This window comes from Patagioenas fasciata, chromosome 9 (assembly GCF_037038585.1).
Source record: "Patagioenas fasciata isolate bPatFas1 chromosome 9, bPatFas1.hap1, whole genome shotgun sequence".
Taxonomy (NCBI): Eukaryota; Metazoa; Chordata; class Aves; order Columbiformes; family Columbidae; genus Patagioenas; species Patagioenas fasciata.
The window spans coordinates 17,154,386-17,173,749 of NC_092528.1; the positions used below are offsets into that span (position 1 = coordinate 17,154,386).

At 41.9% G+C, this 19,364-nt stretch overlaps 1 protein-coding gene across 3 annotated transcripts in view; it reads right to left on the reverse strand.

Moving 5' to 3' along the window:
- PLOD2 (procollagen-lysine,2-oxoglutarate 5-dioxygenase 2) overlaps window positions 1–4,938 on the reverse strand; it is a 50,624-nt gene extending 45,686 nt beyond the window's left edge. For all 3 annotated transcript variants that reach the window (XR_011740524.1, XM_065844399.2, XM_065844398.2), the window contains exon 1: window positions 4,584–4,938. Coding sequence is in view for 2 of the 3 variants with exons in the window: in XM_065844399.2 (XP_065700471.1) it covers window positions 4,584–4,686 (103 nt within the window). In the remaining variant the exon portion in view is untranslated. The remainder of the gene's footprint in view (window positions 1–4,583) is intronic.
- Between the last annotated feature and the right edge of the window lie 14,426 nt (window positions 4,939–19,364).

A 19,364-nucleotide genomic window follows, 5' to 3' on the forward strand; every position in this document is an offset into this window, starting at 1 on the left:
GCAGAGTTCTACTGTTTAGCCTTAAACTATTGAGGAAATTGGTCTGTAATTACTTTGTACTCCACTACAAAAAGTCACGTGTTTTAATAGAAATTATACAGTAATCCACAGGATCTTTAATTTTAGTTCAATCAGAAACAGAATTAAATTATGAAATAGGTATACACTGTATAATTTGTCAATAATCAAATATTTCAACTATTAGTGTGCTCAAGTGGAATCAATATCATTAAAATATAAGAAAAGGCACACAGGCACGAACACACATTGAGAACACAAAGAAGGCAGATTACTCTGATCATCAAATAAAATATACAGTCAGTTTCTTTAGTGGACTTACCATTTGTTTGTTTTTCCTTCTACTACAAATTGTAAAAGGAATTCTAGTTTCTGGAAATAAAAGATATCTGGGATGAAACAGTGACCTTACGTATTTAGTCTCTTCATGACCAATATAATCCATATTTTGAAAACTGAATTGACCTTGAGGAAATACTCCAGAAGTGGTTCTATTAAACCACCTAAAGCCACTTGTGGTATCACGCTGTGCTTGCAAGCACGTATTCCTTGATGACTAAGTGTCACTTATTCTCTAGAGCTACAGCATTCCCACACATACAGGCACATTCCTAATACTGATCTGTTTGGTCAAGTTGTGTTTTGTGCTGGAGGGAACCATACTCTGTGTTTAAATTAAGAGGGAACGAAAACATTCTTCATTTTCAAACTTGTTCCCCTTGCAGCTGGTCCCCCTAAACCTATAAAAAATTGACATTATAAATGAAAAAAAAAAAAGCACTTATACTTACTTATCATGACAAGGGAATTTACTTGAGCAGCATGTCAGGTAATTTATATTCCAGAATAGCAGCTCCACACAAATGGAAAGATACTGCTTTGACGACACATTGTAACAATGCTAATTCAACAGACAAACTAAACACTTCCACATAGACTGAGTCACTTTTGCTTTGGTAAGCAGTAGTGAGGGAAAAAGCCAAGAACTCCACAATAAATCACAGTTCTCCAGAATTATGCCACCAACATAAAGAAATCTCTGAGAAATAATCCCTTAGTTTCGATCCTCAACAGGAACACGTTTCACACAAACCCCCCGTCTCAGATAACCATGGCAGTCATTCCAACCTTTACACTGGAATTTACATCATCAAATCCTGATGATAAAGATCACAACTGTTTTACTTTTCCTTGTTTTAAATAGAAATGCATTTTACAGTAAAAGTTGCAGTGATCTTTTCCAACCCCACTGCATGTTGCAGAGAGAAACAATGTCACATCCACCACTGCGGTTTGTCTCCACAGCCTAATTATTCCCTCCACCTAAGGAAAGAAAGAAAAGCCTGGTCAAAAAACTCTACAGTATTTTTTCTAATTTCACAACAGAGACTGGCACTGTGCAGCATCTAAACCAGGTGCTCTGAAGAACTTGGACTGCCAACTTTGGGTGTCTTTCCAGGGAGTATTTCCAAGGGAAAAATATGTGATAGAAGAACGATTTGGCTGCTTTGCACCTCCACCGCCACGTTTGCTTACTTTCAGTTAATTTCCAAACACACAAACATTCCCACCATACATTGTTTCATTTGTTATTCACCATTAATTTCAAAACCTCTCCTCCACCACAGGTGCCTCAGAGGGAAAGGCCTATTGATCGCTCACTGACACTCACAGAATCCATTTTGGCTACCTCCAAAAAAGTCACCAGAAATGGCAACAGTAACTGCTGTACTTCCAGATGAGTCCTCACCCAGCTAGACCCAGTCGGCAATTATTGCTTGAAGCATTTGTGACACCGTGGCGGAGCAAAGCCCACTGCCCTAGAGCGCTCCCACAGCCAGCCAGGCTGCCCGCACGCCACCCACACTGCTGGGCTCATCTCTGTGACAAACCCCTCCCACCCCTCACATTTTGGGAGCACATACAGACAGCAACAAAACATGGGACCCACCTAAGACCTGCCCGTTGGCCGCTGTTACAACCTGCAGCCCCAATGACTCAGAGCAGCCCTGCACAACCCGGCCAAGTCCCCACAGCTGCGCTGGGGAACAGATTCAAAGGTAGCAAAGCCATTTCTCATGCAAACAGCTGATTAATAAAACATTTTAGGTGGGAACACTATTTTACATCTGTTGCCAAGAGCTCTGTCTGCTTCTAGCACAATGACAAATGTCTTTTCCACTCGCTCTCTGCGCGTCCTGGACTTCATTAGATGATAAGCGACATACATGCAGCAAGTACGGTGCAATGGAAATGTTTTAACACGGAAACTTTTGTATCTTCACCACAGAGCAGTCAGTGTTTCCCAGCTCAACAGTGCTCTTCTCTGTGATTGCTTGAAACATAAACCTGCAACAAGGGGGCACAGGAGGGATTTCTGCAAACAGAGTTTGCCACACCGCCAGGCTGACTGCTCGTGGCTCAAGTAACCACTGCTGTACAACAGGCAGTTCCCTTCTCTAAGCCTCTCTGAGTAAAGCAGTAAAGTCCTATTAAGAAACAATGATGCTGCTTGACAGTGGTTTTCAGACACTCCTGTTACAGCTCATTTCTTAAGCATGCAGTGCTAATGGACCGCTTTAAAATCTGACAGGCAAATTGTGTCCCTGCCTGCTGCTTTACACTGAGTTGTACAAAGTATCAAGAAACTAGAAATTTAAAAAAACCAGATTTCTAGAACTGGACACACAGCAAGGTCTGCCCCTCAAGCCATACAGCACTGACTCAGGGAAAAAAAACATGTAGGGGTTAAAACTGGAATAAAGCAAGTAACACAGCAGGCAGTGTCTGGGGTCACAGAACTACTCAACGAGTGGTTTCAATTCAGCAGAGCCTTCTACAGCTCAGTCTACTCATGTTTAAATTAAAAATAATTAAGATCTTCCTGTATGAACATCTATATTGAAATGCATCAGTGCTTTCTAGTGCTGTAATTTGTGTAGCATCATTTTTGTTATTTATATAAACGTAACAGTCTGGTTTTGATATGCTGAATTATACAGTGCTGTCTAGACTATGTGCTCTGCTTTTCACACCTTCGAACACCAGCAGGATTAAAGAACAATCCTTACTATGCCAGCTATTAGCTTGTATCAGCTTGAGATCCCACAAATACACAAACGCTTTAAAAAAATATTATTTGGATATGTTTGAGAAAACATAACTGTGATTGTAATAACTGATTTCCAAAGGAGCTTGATTCGCAATCTCACTGCTCTGACAACAAGCATAGGAGCTCAACTTTTTACTCAAAGCATGTCCCTGAAGGCTGCACCTCCAAGGGACTGTGAAGGCTGAACAGAAACGTTCACACATCCCTGCAGACTGCAAACTACACTGCACATCACAACCTTTAGAGAAATCCTCTCAGCAAAGCATTAAGAAAACTGGAAACGAGAAGCTCATTGAGTAGAGTCTGGTATTCATCAACATTTTTTTTATTATTTTTTTACACTAGTTATCAACCAAGTCAGAAGGTTTCCTATCAAAATTACAACTTGCTGAGAAAACTTGTTTCTCAAAAACAGGAGCTTCCCTCTGCACACCAGGAGAAAATTAAGCTAGATATTAAAAATAACTCGATTACACTCTTGAATAAACAAGCCAAGAAATGAAACTATTTCGGATTTCATGTGGTAATAATCTAGTGGGATGAAATACCTTTGATGCCTAGAATAGAACTCAGAAGTAGATTCTAAAACAGCACTAGAGCAAGAAATATATTTTGGCATATAGTTGGACATACATGTGCTTAGATACCTCTCTCTGGGGGAATTTCCTGTATACATTCTTTTATTTTACATGCTGAAGATAAAGTTTCTTTCTATCTTCTGGCGCCTTGAAAGTAAAGTGATGTCAAAATGCAGCAAGTAAAAAGCGAGCAAGGCTCTGCAGGACGGGAAGGGGCAATGAAGTCTTCAGCTGACTTCTGCATGAGGTAGGAAAGTTCATCAGCGGTTGCTACAGTTCAGAGAAGCAGCGAATGACGCTATGCTTTTCCCAGCCTTGGAAAAACGTGTTCATCAACACCTTGCCTCAGGGAAAGGCAAGAAAAAAATAAGGGGGAGTGGGGAAGGAGAAGAAAGTCAGGGAGAGTCACTTCCCATTAAGCATTTAGGATACTCTTTTATTTATTTATTTATTTTCCCGCAGCGGATTATGCATCTACGACCCACCTCGGCGGGTTAAAGCACTTTCAACCAAGCGGCTCCTCTCGAAAGCAAACTGGGGAGCCCCGGCCGGTGCCGCAGCCCCCTTCCCGCACCGCCGAATCCGCTCCGGCGCCGAGAGCGGCGTTTTGAAGTGCGGGCGGAGGAGGGGGATGGGGAAAAATGAATAAATCGGGAAAGCGGCTGTTGCCAGCCTCCGCATCCAAGACGGGAGTCTTTTGCCTCCCTGGCATATATTACTGAGCCGGGAGGCGCAAAGCCGCCGGTACCGCCCGGCCGGTAGCGCATCCCCGGCGCCGCCACCCTCACCGCGCCCAAACGCACCTCCCACGGGCGGCGGGACCGTGGGGAACCGGGCTCCGCCATCCCACCCCCCAGCGCCGCGCCGCCTCTCACCTGCGGGGCCGGAGCCGTGCCCGGGATGCTGCTCCGCCGCCGCCGGCAGCGCCAGGGCCAGCAGCAGGAGGAGGCGCGGCGACCGGGCTCCGCTCCACGCCATCTTCCCCCTCCACACCCGCCGGCCTGCCGCCGCTCCCCGCGCCGCCAGCCCCCGAGAGCGGGGGGGAAAGGGGGCGGGAGTGGAAAACGAAGGGAAAAAAAAAAAACGGTGCCTGGGGAGCAGCCGCCGCGCCCAGGGTGCCGCTCCTCCTCCGCAGCGGGCAGGACCGAAGGGCGCTGCCGCCCGCCCCGGGCTTTATACGGCAGTGGGAGGACCCGGGCAGCGAGGGCGCCCGGCGGCGCAACAGGAGCCGCTTGTGGCCGCCGCGCCCGGGTGCACGCGGCTGCCGCCGCCGGGGGAGGGACGAGCGGCTAGGCCCCGCCCCCGCTCCGCCGCCTGGCCCGGAGTGGCGCGGGGGAACGGAGCCGCGGGGCGAGCCTGGCTCGGCGCTGCCCGGTGCCTCCGCTCGCCGTACCTGCCGGAGCGCGGGGCCGAGCTGGCACTAGCGACCCGCTCCTGGATCTGCTGCTCGAATGGGAAATTATACTCACCTCCCCACCAAGCGTTTTGTCAGTGGTTTCTCAGGGCGCCATTCTGTACTGATAAACGTATTCCTGAAAATTTATTATTGTTCGGGAGATTGTGGGCAATTGAAGCCGCTACTCCATGGGCCAACAAAGACAATGTGAGCCTTTTGCCTATGGGTGTAGCACTGCTGACATGGGAACTGCCCTGTGCATCTGCTCCGGTTGTGAATGACACACTGGTCAAACACTCTGTCATCCTAACATTCAGGTTTCCATAAAGAAATAGCTCATTTGCCTAATTTTAACACACAAAACTGTTACACTTTATCATTAAAGAAACACTCAACAAACCACTGAATTACCAAAGGCAAACATGGTGATGATGAAGGAGGTGCACTGGCTCATCTCCACTCTTTTTCTAATTGCGATGAAATGTATATTCAAAAAATACTCTAAACAATATATTAAATGTTTAAAAGTCATGCAAAATGATAAAAGCAGATGGTAGGCTATTGGAATCAGTGTGGATTTACACCTTGGAAATATTATTTGAGGATGAAGGGCATAATCCAGAGCAAAAATTAGTGCTGAAAGCAGGATTAATGTGTTTGAGATCCACCTATATAATCATCAAATAGACACTTCATTTTTTATCCTAAATGTCTCTATGGGCCTAACAGATGTGCTTTTTTGGAGCCACAGAGGAAAGAAAAAATGGAGAAAGAAGGGAAAACTTGACCTTGGCTACTGCAACAATAAGAACTGCATGCTTTTATTTGGAACCCAGAGCAGAAATCAGAACCTGCATTATGTGCCCAGATACTTTTATGGTTAATTGGGAGAATTGATTCTTTCTGGACCAGGCAGCACACACAGCAGGGAGGGAGCCAGAGCAAACCAAAGAAAAAGACTGGGTCCTTGATCTGAAGGAGCTCCTATGACAGAGAAGGTCCAAGAAAGCAGCAGTTGGGAAATACTGAAAATGTAATCACAAGATGATGAAGCTGCAGTTGCTAATTACCAGAGAAACAGAAAAGATCCTCCAGTTCTTGGGCAATTACTCATGACCTACATTCTCCTGCCACCTCTGTCAGGCACGCGAAGATTCACCAGAGAACAAATAGGTTTTGAAGGTAGACAGTATGACCATATTTATGCACACATCCATCAACAGCTGCTACTCATTTCTAAGGACCAGCTTACGTAATTATATTGACTGCATCAGCTGAAAGCAAGCAATGCTGTGACTGAGATGATATGGCAAGTACTTCTATCTTCATTTGAAGTTCATGAAATTTAGCCTATGGAAATAAAGATGGAAAAAATAGTTACTGTATCACAGCTATAGCTTTAAGGTAGAAAACAGGTAAAAATGCACTTCAAAAGAGGTCCTCAATAGATTGAACCTCACCTCAGATCCAGAACAGCTAAACAGTAACACTTGTACTTGGAGATAAAAAGAAAGTGTAATCACAAAGCTGAAAAAAATAACTTATTGAGAACCAATTAAATCACAAGAGACATGTAGAACACAATACCATCAACCATGAAAGAAGTGACAGATTACTTCAATAAAATCTGAAGGCAAAAAGAAAAGAGCATTGGGCACCATTTCAGAATACCATGGAGATGATGTCATGGTTCCCATGGACAGGACAGGAAGCAAATGGAGCTTCAACCCTGAGAATTGAGAGTAAAATCAGCAGCTGAATATCACGTACATACACAGTGCTTTGAGAAATCACAGCCCAGCACCACGCCTCTGACAAAATCAGCGAGTTTCACTAGAAACTATAATAGACAGGACCTGAAACAGCGCTGCTGGGTGGAAACCAACAGGCATAAAGAGGAGGGAGCATACGAGAGAACTCCTAAGAGACATTTTGCTATGAAAAAGTACATGTAAACAGTAGCAGAGAAGAACTAAAAGTATTAGTGAAAGAAGGCTGTAAATACACAACCATGAAAGAACAGGAATAGCTGGGAAAGACTAATTTCTAATGTATGAGGAAAATGGGTTGAGAGAACTGTGATATAAACACAGCTCATACCTGCAAGTGCAAGCCCAGACTTACATTTTCTTGTCATTTTCCTTGGTCTCTTGAAGGTTAATTTCATTTTTGACTGTTCTTAGAAAATGCAAGCTTTGCCCTCGGAGAGAAAACAGAGCTGAAAGCTACGCAAAACACTGTTTTCAAAGTGACAGATGTGGCCAAGACATCTCCTATCCCCAGAGGTTTCACTCAGACGTTGGCTGATGGAAGGGAAAATACTTGTGCAACTTCAGAACTGAGTTCCGCCAGCTCTGCAGTGCCCAAGGGCTCTGTCTCACCCTGCCTCCGCAGACACTTGGGTTCAAAATGCTACTTTTATCCCGAAATACCAACTTCAAGGCCTGAACTGGCAGCTGGTGGTTAGCAGGGTCTTCAGCTCGCCTGATGCTGTTGCAAGCTTTCAGTACTGTATTACTGTTATAGTGTACTCAACACTTTAATCTCTGAACTGCTAGGTAGGAATTTCCCCCTAATTCAAAATAATTTTAAAGAATAACATAGTGTGTAATGTAATGTGCAAGTATGCCCATTCTGCTACAGAGGTTAACTCCAGAAACAACTCCTACAAATGTCCCAAGAAACAGTCTCACATTCTTGCTAAACTCACTATTTGCCCCTTTGACTTTTGACTTTATCAAACCTTTTTCCTTTTCCTCTGCAACAAGGCAATTGCTTCATGAGAAATGAAACAGTTCAGTTAATTAGGCATGGAGGAGGTGAGATAGTCCATTACTGGTAGTTGTGAGGCTCTGAACATGGGAGTCCAAGGGGTTTTCTTGTCCTAAAACTCCAGCAATAGTGAGCAAAACCAGAAAGGGAGCAACTGCAAGCAGTCCTCACTTCAGAAAGTCATTGTAAAAAGTGATTTTCTAACCTCACAATCAGTTGCTAGACTAATTTTTTTCTTCTTCAGACCCAGTGCGTTTTCAACAGATCAGAAGTAATATCTAGGATTCAGCTGGCACAAATTTGGGCAAAATTGTACAAGTCATGAATTGTTAGTAATTTCCATTTCTTCAGTGTCTTTTTCTCAGATCTCTAGACTGTTATTTTACAGTCTCTCTGACTGCCTGTCTGTGTCTGCCTATCCCTACCAACTTTTCCCCATCTCTTTCCTAATTGTAAGAAATCATCGTGGGGTTGGCAACTTCCATCTTCCCCAAACCACCAGCAATTTTATATTTCAAAATGCATATAGCTGGTGCCACGTGGAATGGAAACAGACAGTTCATTGCATCACTAGCCCATCGCTGCAGCCAGAGGGAGGTAGATCCTGTTGTAGGAAGCTGCCATCTAAACTACAGAAGTTTCTTATAAAAGACTTTTTTCACATCCTCTAACTACTCTTCATTTCACTGTCTTAAAAACAAACAAACAAAAAAACAGTCTGTACTCCTGCTGTGCTTTGCCTGTCCTTGAACTCATCTCACTTTGCATCTGGGCCTCAAAGTCTCTTATTCTGGAGCCCCACAAGAATACCTTTTCCAGAGATGCTCAAATGGACATGAACTTCATTCACTAATCTTACAATACTGAAGTTGTTCATTACACAGTAATAAAAACAAAAGAAAAGAAAAATATCAGGATTGGTCTGTGGAAAGCTGTGGGACAGAAGGAACTGTCAACAATTCACCAGCATTAGCATTCCAAGAATTAAAAAACAAAACAAACCCAAACCTTCCAAGGATCCTAAGTCCCTTACCTCAAGATCATAAAGAGTTTTCTAACAGATAATAAATTTGACATATAACAGCCAAAAGTCTATTTTGTCTGGGCAGAAGTCAGTCATTCCCCACATATTTTCAATAGCATCAGCCATTGGTCATTTAGTAAGAAAATGAAATCTGTTTCTCTCTCAAGTGTCTTTCTAGTTTCATAAAGTTTGTTCTGTCCATAGCACTGTGATTTCAATGCACAAGTGCATACAAACCATAGAATTAAACAGAAGGTTTTGGCTTTTTTGTTATTTCATCAATCTACTTTATTATATCAAAATAGTTAGCTGAGTTCCTCTTTGCGATTAGATTAGTAAAACACCTTTGAGTTAGTAAGTCATACCTATTTTTCCAGTGAAGTTATTTACCTGGTGGAATTTCTAAACAGAAAATACTTGTTTTTAATTAGAAATTCAACACATATCAGTATTTTACATGAGTCAGGGGTAGCTGGAAATAAACATTTGTTATTATAGAATAATAGTAATAGAAATTAACATTTCAAAGTAATAGAAAGTTTAAAAAATCCCTTTTAAGTCATAGGAAAAAAATGTTCTTCAGATATATTTAATTTAGATGCTTGTGGCTGTTTTAATTTGACCACAAGCCAATGAAACACTAGAATTAATCTACAATTAAAAAAAAATACGTTCTCACAAAAACACATCAATGTGAATGTAAAGGCCCATTCTGGCAATAATATGGCATTAAAATGTGCATCACATTGCCTAATTTAATATGTGTGCGCAAGCCTTTAATAAGGGTCTTTTCAGTACTTCAACCCTAATAAGAAATCTTCCATAGGCAATATATTTCCAAGGAATCAGGCTAAATGTTACTGAAATTCTACTCTCACCATCTGAAAACAGTTTCCCTTTGGTTCCCTCGCTTTAATTTATCCTCAACTTCAATAGGAACATTTCTTTGAGTTGCTGCCCCAGTCTTGTTATTACGGGTGTGATCCAGCCCGCTGCCAAGACGTGCTGAGCCCTCTCCAGGGGTGCTGAGACCCCACCGGTTTCAGCGGGTGCTCAGCTCCTGTCGCTGTCGGGTGTCGAGTGAATCCTTCGGGCTACAACCATAGTTTCTTTCCCAAGCCACCCAATCAGAAATTACTTTGTTTCATTCACTCATTTATTACCACAGCTATAAACAGCCCATACGAGCAAAAGATTAATAGCGTTAGCAAGCATTTCCAGGGTATAATCAGCTGTCATCCCATAATTACTCAAAAGATTGAATGAGTGGCTTTGAAATTACAAGGAGAGTTACATTCCTTTACTGACATGGAGCAGCAAGACGTGAGTGCCCATGAAAAACCACGCTCAGTTTTTGTCCTTTGGCGTTTATGACATGATTGGTCCAGCCTCGAGGTCCTATCCTGCACTACTGAAGTCAGTGAGCATCATAAGAATAAATCCTGTTGACCTGGCCTTAAACCAGGCTTTAGACCTCTGTCACTACTTCTGGTGGACAAAAATATCTGATCCTCATTTTTTGCTTTCATTGCATTCATTTTTATATGATTTATATAGGCACAAGAAACTGAGAATTAAATCCTGCAGAGTGTATCTTGTAAAGCCTGCTGATCAGGGTTGATCTTGTAAAGATTTCAGTCCCATCACCCAATAAACCATAAAATGCTTCCCAGAGCCTCAAATGAAAGGCGTTGAAACAGACAGTTAATCATAATGACTAATTTAAAGTCTTGCTTTTGTTATAGCTTAGGGATGCAGAAAAGAATATAATGGAAAAGGAACCGACATTCAAGAAAACTGTCTGGAAGAAAAATAATTTTAAACATTTACTGTGGAATTAATAGGTCCTAGTGGGAAAATGTGTGTATGAAATTCTCTGAAACTGGGAGTCTATGTGAGTTTGTGTCTATATCAACAAACTATTGTAAAAAATGTTTCTCTGAAGTAAGCCCGTGCAATTAAACAGACTGAAGTATATCATGTGTGTGAATGATAGAGCAGGGGAGGTCAGTATGTGTTTTACAATAGTTACCCTAAAGCCTACTTTTTTTGTGATTTCAGAAGCCTAGTGGAGACTCCTAGAGTGGCAATTTGGGAAAACCGCTGGAGCGCAGAAGCATGTCCCACAAGTATTCCCCTACGGGAAGACAGCAGATTTCATACTCTCTTTTACTGGAATGGTTTTGGTCAAAGTTTCTTTTCCTGCCCCTGCTCTGGGAGTTTTATGACTGTTCTGCCTGTCCACAATGATCTCATTCTCTCCAGCTGACTTGTTTAAGACAAATAGAAACTGCTGTCTGACAAAACCTAATTTTGACAGGTAGGTCTTTTTAGTAATTTAGTTTGATTTATAACAAAATTTCCATTAAATTAGTCTTATTTCCTACTTCCTGTATGACCTAAATGAAGAATCCCAGATGGCCCCAGAACAACTTCTGGCAGCATTTCTGGAACGCTGGATTCAAGAGAGAAAGAAAGGCGATTGGGCTGGCCATGGTTTGGCTGCTGCTGAAGTCCCCTTGCACAGAGCCTCGCAACTTCCTCTTTGCAGCAAGCATTGTATGAAAGAACAGGAAAGGTGAGGAAAAGCCCAGAGCCACAGGTCTGACTTAATTTAGTGCCTCTCTGGTTGGTCAAAATATCTTATGGCTTTGCAATACCTAACTATTTTGCCTCTTGACAAGAAAACCTTTTACAGAGAAAAAGAGGTGGCAGCCAATAAAAACAAGGCGTGGAAAGTAAAAAGACTATCTTTAAACGAACAGTTAAATAGAGTTACCAGGAAAGCAGAGTTTGTGAGCAGTGTCCCTGAACACGAGAAAGCAAGAAAGAAAATCTCAGGACCGAATCAGCAGAAGAATGTGCTTTCAAGCTCAGAAACATTTAGGAGCTAAACACTGCCTTTGAGGATTTTTTCCTCATCCTGTTCTCCATCTTGGCTTGCATGTGCCCATAGTTTTATTTGGTTAAAAGGGATACGAAGGGAAATTACATTCAGATCACAACTAGAAAACTTTCACTGCAGAGCAGGGGTCACGACTGTTAAGCCACACCAGTGTACTTAATCACTTATCTCAGTGACTGGTAGGATAAGCATGAGACTGGAACAAATTCAGACCTTTAACACTAAAATGGCCAAGAGTTACTGAAGCAATGAAAAAGTCTTAAGTTTTAGGCTGTGTACTGTGAAAGTGAAATGCATTCAGTCCCTGTGCTGCTTCTTGGTTATACTTAGGCCAGTGAGCACACATGCTTTTTTTAAGGCTGGGAGCTCAGATCTTCTCAGCTTACACAGGAAGGGGTGCAGAGGAGGCAAGCTTTCAATAGCAGCATAGTTTTGACAAATGCGATGCACTCTGCATTCAAGACAACCCACCCATCTGCTGTTCAGGGAATTATGGGAATAAATTGGGAACTTCCAGTAGATCCACAAGAGGACTCTTTTCAAAAGATTTTGAAATTTAATTATTTTTTAGCACATCACTCAACAGAAGGCAGATGGATCACTACTTTGCATCTTTGAAATAATTTTTCAGAAACTGTAGTCTGTGCTTCTTTAGTTTGGATGCTCAGGAAGATGAAGATAATTATGATGACTTGTCAGTGTTGGCAAAACCTGACATTGGCAGTACATCTTGCTCCTGTAGTCTGGGCTTTAGGAGAGTAGTTTCAGAGGGGATCTGCTGTCTCACTTCCAGATAATCCAAAACCTGTACTGTTCAAGGCAACATACAGATTGAGTCTATATTAGGGAATGCGTTGGAATAAAATTTCTTCATATTTAAAGCAAGCTAAACAAACTTACTTTATGTATTGTAAGAAGGCAGCAACTGCATCCAGAATGGGGAGGAACGTTGTGATGAACAAATAGCAGTAGTCACAGGTAGCTCAGAAGTGCTCAAGCTCTGTGAGTGGCTGTTGGTAAAACCCTAAACAGAATTAAGAAAGTGGCCAAAATTCCACATAGTCTGAGCATCACCTGCTGTTGAGCCTGGGTCACTGTCTTCTGCTCTTCCCTCTTCCTCAGTCTTTCTTCACTCTGTCAAAAGGATATGTGTGGTATATAAGGCTGTAGCCAATATCACTTTTGTAGGATTTAGAAGAGTAGAAATCACAGTACTCAACCTAATAATGTCCTCAGATAAATTGTGCAGACAGCTTCTATTCCAGGGTATCTAAAGGAGAAGGGAAACTTGGTAGGCACAGAGCACACATCCATAGGATGCTCACAGTAAATGGCCAGGTAAAAGCCATCCTGTTGTCATAGCAAAGTGGCAGATACAAGTTCCCTTTCTTTGTATCCCTGTACCAATGTAAGGATATTCTTGCCTTTGAGATATTCACACATTAAGAACATTCTTTATAGCCAGAAGGAAACAAGGAGAACCTTGTATCCTCTGTATCTGACTCTGGCAGGCAGCTACCTACCAAATTATCACCTCTACTAAACCCTTACGTACAAGGAAGTCTTATTTATGTGGCTGTCTCATTGTGCTTACATTCTGCCTGCTAGAATTATGCTGAAATAAGGCCTGTGGAACTCACTGTGGCTCAGCTGTAATGCTCCCCACATGTAGTGGGTAATATTGATATTATTTATTCTTGCATTTGGGTTCCCAGAGTGGGATTTGTGCACCTGATTCAGGAAAAAAAAAAAAAAAAATCAGTAATACTACCCATGTTACTCTGCTTGGAAAGGCTATGTAAACATTTTTGTTAAGCTGCTAACCAGATAGATTTGATACAAATGCTAAACAAAGCATATCCTTTTCATATCACTTCCCTTTCATGTATCCTTGTTTTCAGGATGCTGCTTCTTCACTTTTTCTACCAAAATATGCTCATGCAATGTAGCCAGAGCTCTATTAGTACTATATTAACCTGATTTTGGAATAAAAGCTCTGCAGGTCCATACATATTTCATTCCCTATGTTTCATGACAGGGACATGTGACTATTTTTAGCTCAGTCCCCTTTTTTTCTGTATAATCTTTTGTTCTGCCAGCTCTGCATGGAGATGACTCAACTGTCTCTAAGTCCACCAGTCTGCTCCAACCTGAAGCAGCGCTGAGAAACATCCACACAACTCTCCAGCCCCTTGGTAAATGCATTCAGCTATGAGCACAGCATCTCCAGTCATGTGGCCTAACAGACAGGAACATTAAGTAATCCCATTAGATTATTATTAATTTTATTACCGCTATTGGTGTGGCAAATTTGGTATTGCTTGACTCCAGAGAAGCATCAGACTCATTGTGCACAGCATTGTAGTGACAGTGTGCAAAAGCCTACAGAGCACCACCTGGGTTAGCAGGGAACTAGCAATCTGAATGATGATGTTGAGACTATTATTAAATATTTACTGAGCCATCAGGACTCCTCAAATCACTATATAAAGCTGTTGTGAGGTATTAGTATTGCCACAGGCTATTCAGCTTTAATGTTCACCCCCTAGAGATAATAGTGATAACTTCCACAGTTTTCCAATCCAACGAACAGAAATCACTTGCTCCCAAAACAAAATATGATCTTTAGGTTGAACCATGCTTGAAGTACCTACTAAAGCCAGAGAGAGCACTGTGATGCAGTTGCCAGATGAAAATGGAAGACAAGATAAAGGCAGAAAAAAATTCCCTCTAAATCACAGAAATTCAAGAAAATTCATACACCGCTAAAACCAGGCTTCTGCAAAATCTCAGTTGCAGCCTCTTTCTCTTCTTGGTACCTTGTGTGTCCGAGAGGATGAAGATTGTTGTTGTTCTAATAAGAGGAGGTGATTGAATCCTGCTCTTACACCTTCCTTCTGCTGTTCACAAGCAGCCCAGCTTGATGTATATCACTATACATTTCTTCTGTTGATTTATTACGAATAATTCTCTAGTTCTCAAACCTAATTCTAGCATTTTATTCCCTTTATGCTCTAGGTCTATAATTGAGACAGCTGGTGGTGCAGCTGAATGTAAGCTTCCATAAACAAATGCTGTGCATCTGAACTGCACTGCACGTAGGCCATCCACACACTTTTTCCACTCTGGCTGCTTCTCCCTGCAGCCAATTGTGGAAGACGTTTTGGCCATGACTCTGCTGTAGATTACTCCACATCAGACCGACATCTCATTGGAATAAGGAAAAAGCTACTGGTTAAATATCCGTGATTTTCAGCAGAATGCCAAGAGCCTCAGACAAGACGCACTCCCTCTCTCTTTTGAGAAGGCTCAGCGCTCCCAGGCTGACTTCAGAGCCCAGCTCTGTTTGTGGCAGTGTGTACTCCTCAGCTCTCAAAGACAGAGAACTTACCACAGCACTTGAAGTTTTACTGGCGTGTTTGCTTTTCATATAGTGCAGACAGGGGATATTAGTCAGGGATTGCTTTACAATCACCGTTTATACCATTTTCTCTTTCTCTTTTCATCCCAGAGAGAGCCTAACCTTTTTCCCATGGAATTTCTCCTAAGTGAGTCACAGAAGTCAACTGTTGCCCAGGCACTTAGAGGAAAGATGGATTTACGTTTTATGTGCATTTTCTGGAACACTCTTCTGTCACACCATACATCTCAATGACTAAATTAGGTCATTCCGTTGCTTTTTCCCTTTGCATTGCAGAGGAAAACAGACATGATTTATCAGTCTGTCATTATGGAGAAAGCTTGATTCTGAGTTTGTCCATCCAATTCTAACACCACACAAAACTCAGTCTGTGATTCCCATCATTTTGGGGCTCCATAACCAGAGAGCATGACTGGGCAGAAAAAGGCTTTGATACTTTGATGATTAAACATTTTAAAAACACCTAATGTAAGTGATGGATGGATGACAGCAATGAAGCAGCATCTCTCTGTGACGTGGTCTACCTCACTGAAAATACTTGGCAGTCAGCAAAGATTCAGAAAAAAAGTACTAGCAAATATGCTTTGTTTCTCCACATATGCTGTGCCCGAGATGGCTGTTCATGACAAGTTGCTGAGGGACAGCATGTGTCACTGCCAACAGGACCTGCAGCCACTCTGCACAGCACCTTGGTCCTTCCCAGCTGCCCTGACGTTGTGCCCTATATCAGTACTATAGGGAACCCTGTGCCTTTTCAGTGGTGACAGAGAAAGCAAATACTGCTTTTAAGGAGATGTGATTCACATGAATGCTTTCCAGCTTTCTATAGATTTTAAATTTATGGAATAAATTCTTAATCTTGCACTAAAATCCATTCAGGAGTTGCATATGTAACCTTTTAAACCAAAGTAACCTTTTGCACCAGTCATCTGCTCCATTATTAGCAAGGAACTGATGGAACTTAGAAGAAACTTAGTTCCACAGGCACAGAAATCTCCAATAAAGAGGGCACTGTCTAATCTAATACAATCATTAATTCAGGTATCATTATTTAGAGAATTCCATTATATATGAAAACATAACAGTCATAAGCAAGAATTGCTAGATTAACAGGTGCACCTTTATATTTCTACCTGGCTGCTTTTCTTTTTTTCTTTCTTTTGGGAGAAAAAAAATATAGTTCCTATATTTTAGCATGAGAAGAGGCACTTGATCAGTTGTTCTGACCAGAACGTCACACTCATTGCATTCCTCTTACGTACCCTCATATTATAGCCAAGAACATGAGTTAGACTAAAACATTCTGATCCTCAGGAGAGTAAACTGTTGATGCCATGCTGACAGCCTTTTAACAATAACCAGCTATTAGTGGGATTGCTGTGAGAGTTTGCAGAAAGGCATTTGCAAATGCTTTATCAATACAGACTTACTTCAGCAGCAAAAAGGACAGACAGCATCATCAACATCATGGTCTGGATGGATATGCCATATTCTTCCTCCTAGCTAAAGAAAAAGCATTTGAATCAATATGAATTGCAGGTAGGTAGCTTAAATGGAGAGAAGGTGATGGTCTGAAGGAAGGGATGAAGTTTCAGGAAGTGCAGCAGTTTTCATCAGGCAGCACCAAAGTACGTCTCCAAGGAGAGTACTATCACGCTCTCTTACTCAGTCACTCCAGGCTGCAGCTTGATTATGCTGAGATTTCAAGCCCTGATATTTTTAGCACCCTTCTCTTGCTTTTTCCATTGTCAGCAGGAATATTTGTATTTTTAAACAGTCAAATTCTAATCTTAAATGTACATGAAGCAAAAATCCCCTAATCTTTACCTGGATAGACATACTGGTGTGGCTGGATATGAGCTGAGATGCAGAGATTTATCAGTGGTGCTAGGAGCCCTCTGGACCAGTCAGGTAATTGGCTGTGACTTTGCCAAGCTTTGGCTCAATAGGATTTTGAAGTCAAACATATTGCACAGATGTTTACTGCTCATGACATCTTTTTGAAAATACAAAAACTTGACTAATGTATATTTCTGTTTGCAAATTTGGCTTGAGTTTATCTAATAGTGAAAGCTTTTGCTAAATTTCACCACGTAATTACTGAAGTCCAAATCTCCAGGAAAAACAATTTGCTGTGAAGATTTCATATTTCCAGCTTAAGAAGCATTGATTAGTTCATGTTTTACTCTAACACTACATTGTAGTAGCTCCCTTAAAGAATATATAACCACTGACATGTTAATAACTTTTCATTATTTTTATTAATATATACTTTTGCACAAATATTTCCTTCAACTAATCTTGTTGCTTAGAAAGTTTAACACTGTAAATGGAGCTTATACAACATACATAAATTTAGTTAATATATTCAGAGATTTTACCTTTCTCACTCTTTTCTCTACCACTGAAACATTAACTATTTGCTCTTTTTTTTTCTTTTTTTTTTTCCTCCATGTAAAAATGTGTGCTGCAGCACACAGGTTAAGTTCTTGTTCATTTCAATGGCTGGCTTTAGTTCGTGGTTAATTTTAATATTAGCTCACTACCTCTCATGGCCTTTCCAAAGTTTGTTCAGTGGAAAAAGAGGAGAGGGCACAGTGAGTCCTTGTCTGTGTTGAACAACTTTGCTTGTATTTCTTTTCTATCCTAATCTGGCAACAAGCAGAATATGGACATAAACAAAGTGCTGGCAACTCAACCTCAGTTCACTGAAAGACTTACATTTTCCAGGAGCCAAAAATTCTGCTCCCTGAAAAATGAGGAATTTTCTGACAGAATAAAGCAGTGTGCCTTGGTCCTGTTGTACAGCCATACTCAATGGGATAAAAAGCAGCTCTATACCAGTTAAAAAGCAGGACTGACTGCAGGAGTAAAAGAAGACAGGATTTCGCTGCTAATGTATAGGCCTCTGGCAAACATACACAACCTTTGTGGTATTAGGATTCATTTTGCTCAAATCCCCCAGGCCAAATGTTACTCTGCATCATACTGCATGAGAGAAGAGAGCTACAGTAATACCAGGAGACAGAGCCTGATCTGAAATATCAGCTGGAGGCATTGGGAAAGATCATAAAGAACTGAAGGAACAACTTACACAACATATAATACTGTTGGAGTGAGCTCATCGGTGATGTATACAACAGCTCAGTTGCACAGTGGCGTATAACTAAATAAAAAGTCGACCAGCACAAAGCTCTGCTTGTGCAAGTGCAGATACTTTGGGAAGATGTGCTGTTCAAAAAAATCCCAACGCTCAGGAGAAACTTTACCTCTTACACAAGAGGGACTATCCTTCAGAGCAGGAACATGCAACTGGAATCTCAAGTGTAGAACGCTGTTGCACTGATGCGCTGGTTATGCATAATACCAGCAGAATGTTGCTGGAAGCCACGAAGTCAAGGCAGCCCCAAGGTCTTCAGTGTCTTCAGAGTCAAAACCTACAACTGGGTTATTTAAATTAGCAGGTTACCTTTTGTTTATACTTTTCTTCTTATGAATAACTTTAATTATAGCCTTCACCATAAACTTCAGCTTCCCCAGTTTGTGTAGGAGTTGCCACGTAGCATTTGCTACCCATCGCTCACTTTTGGGGCTCAGTGCCAGCTCACAGTATCACCACAGTGCTGTCACCACCATGCCAGCACCATCTCCCAGCTTCACACACAGTGCTACAGCAGTGGTGCAGCATTTGACCACTTACCTATGCAATATGCCTTTGTCCGTGCTCCTTGCAGTCATGACACAGGGTTGCACAGGAATTTTCCCATTGCCAATGTCTCCACATCACTTCCTCTCAGTAGCACACACAACAAGGAACAGGAGGATCCTGAGCAGAAGGCGGCCAGGCCAGCAGCCCCTGCATTGCCCTAGCCCGCTCCCCATGGCATGTGTTAGTAATCACGGACCAAAGGTGGTTGTGCAGCAGAGCCAGGGACACCAGGAGCCGCTGAGGTCCTGGCACACACAGCACTAGTGTGGGCTCCCATGTGCATGTTGCTCAGCCTTGCACTAGTTTGTATTTGCTCCTCAGTAAACGGCAATCAACAAAGGAGAAATATTGACTTCCTCAGCTGCTACAAGCTGCCCTGGTTCAATAACTAGGTCAGCTAAAGGTTAAACTAGCTGAGGCATGAGCAGA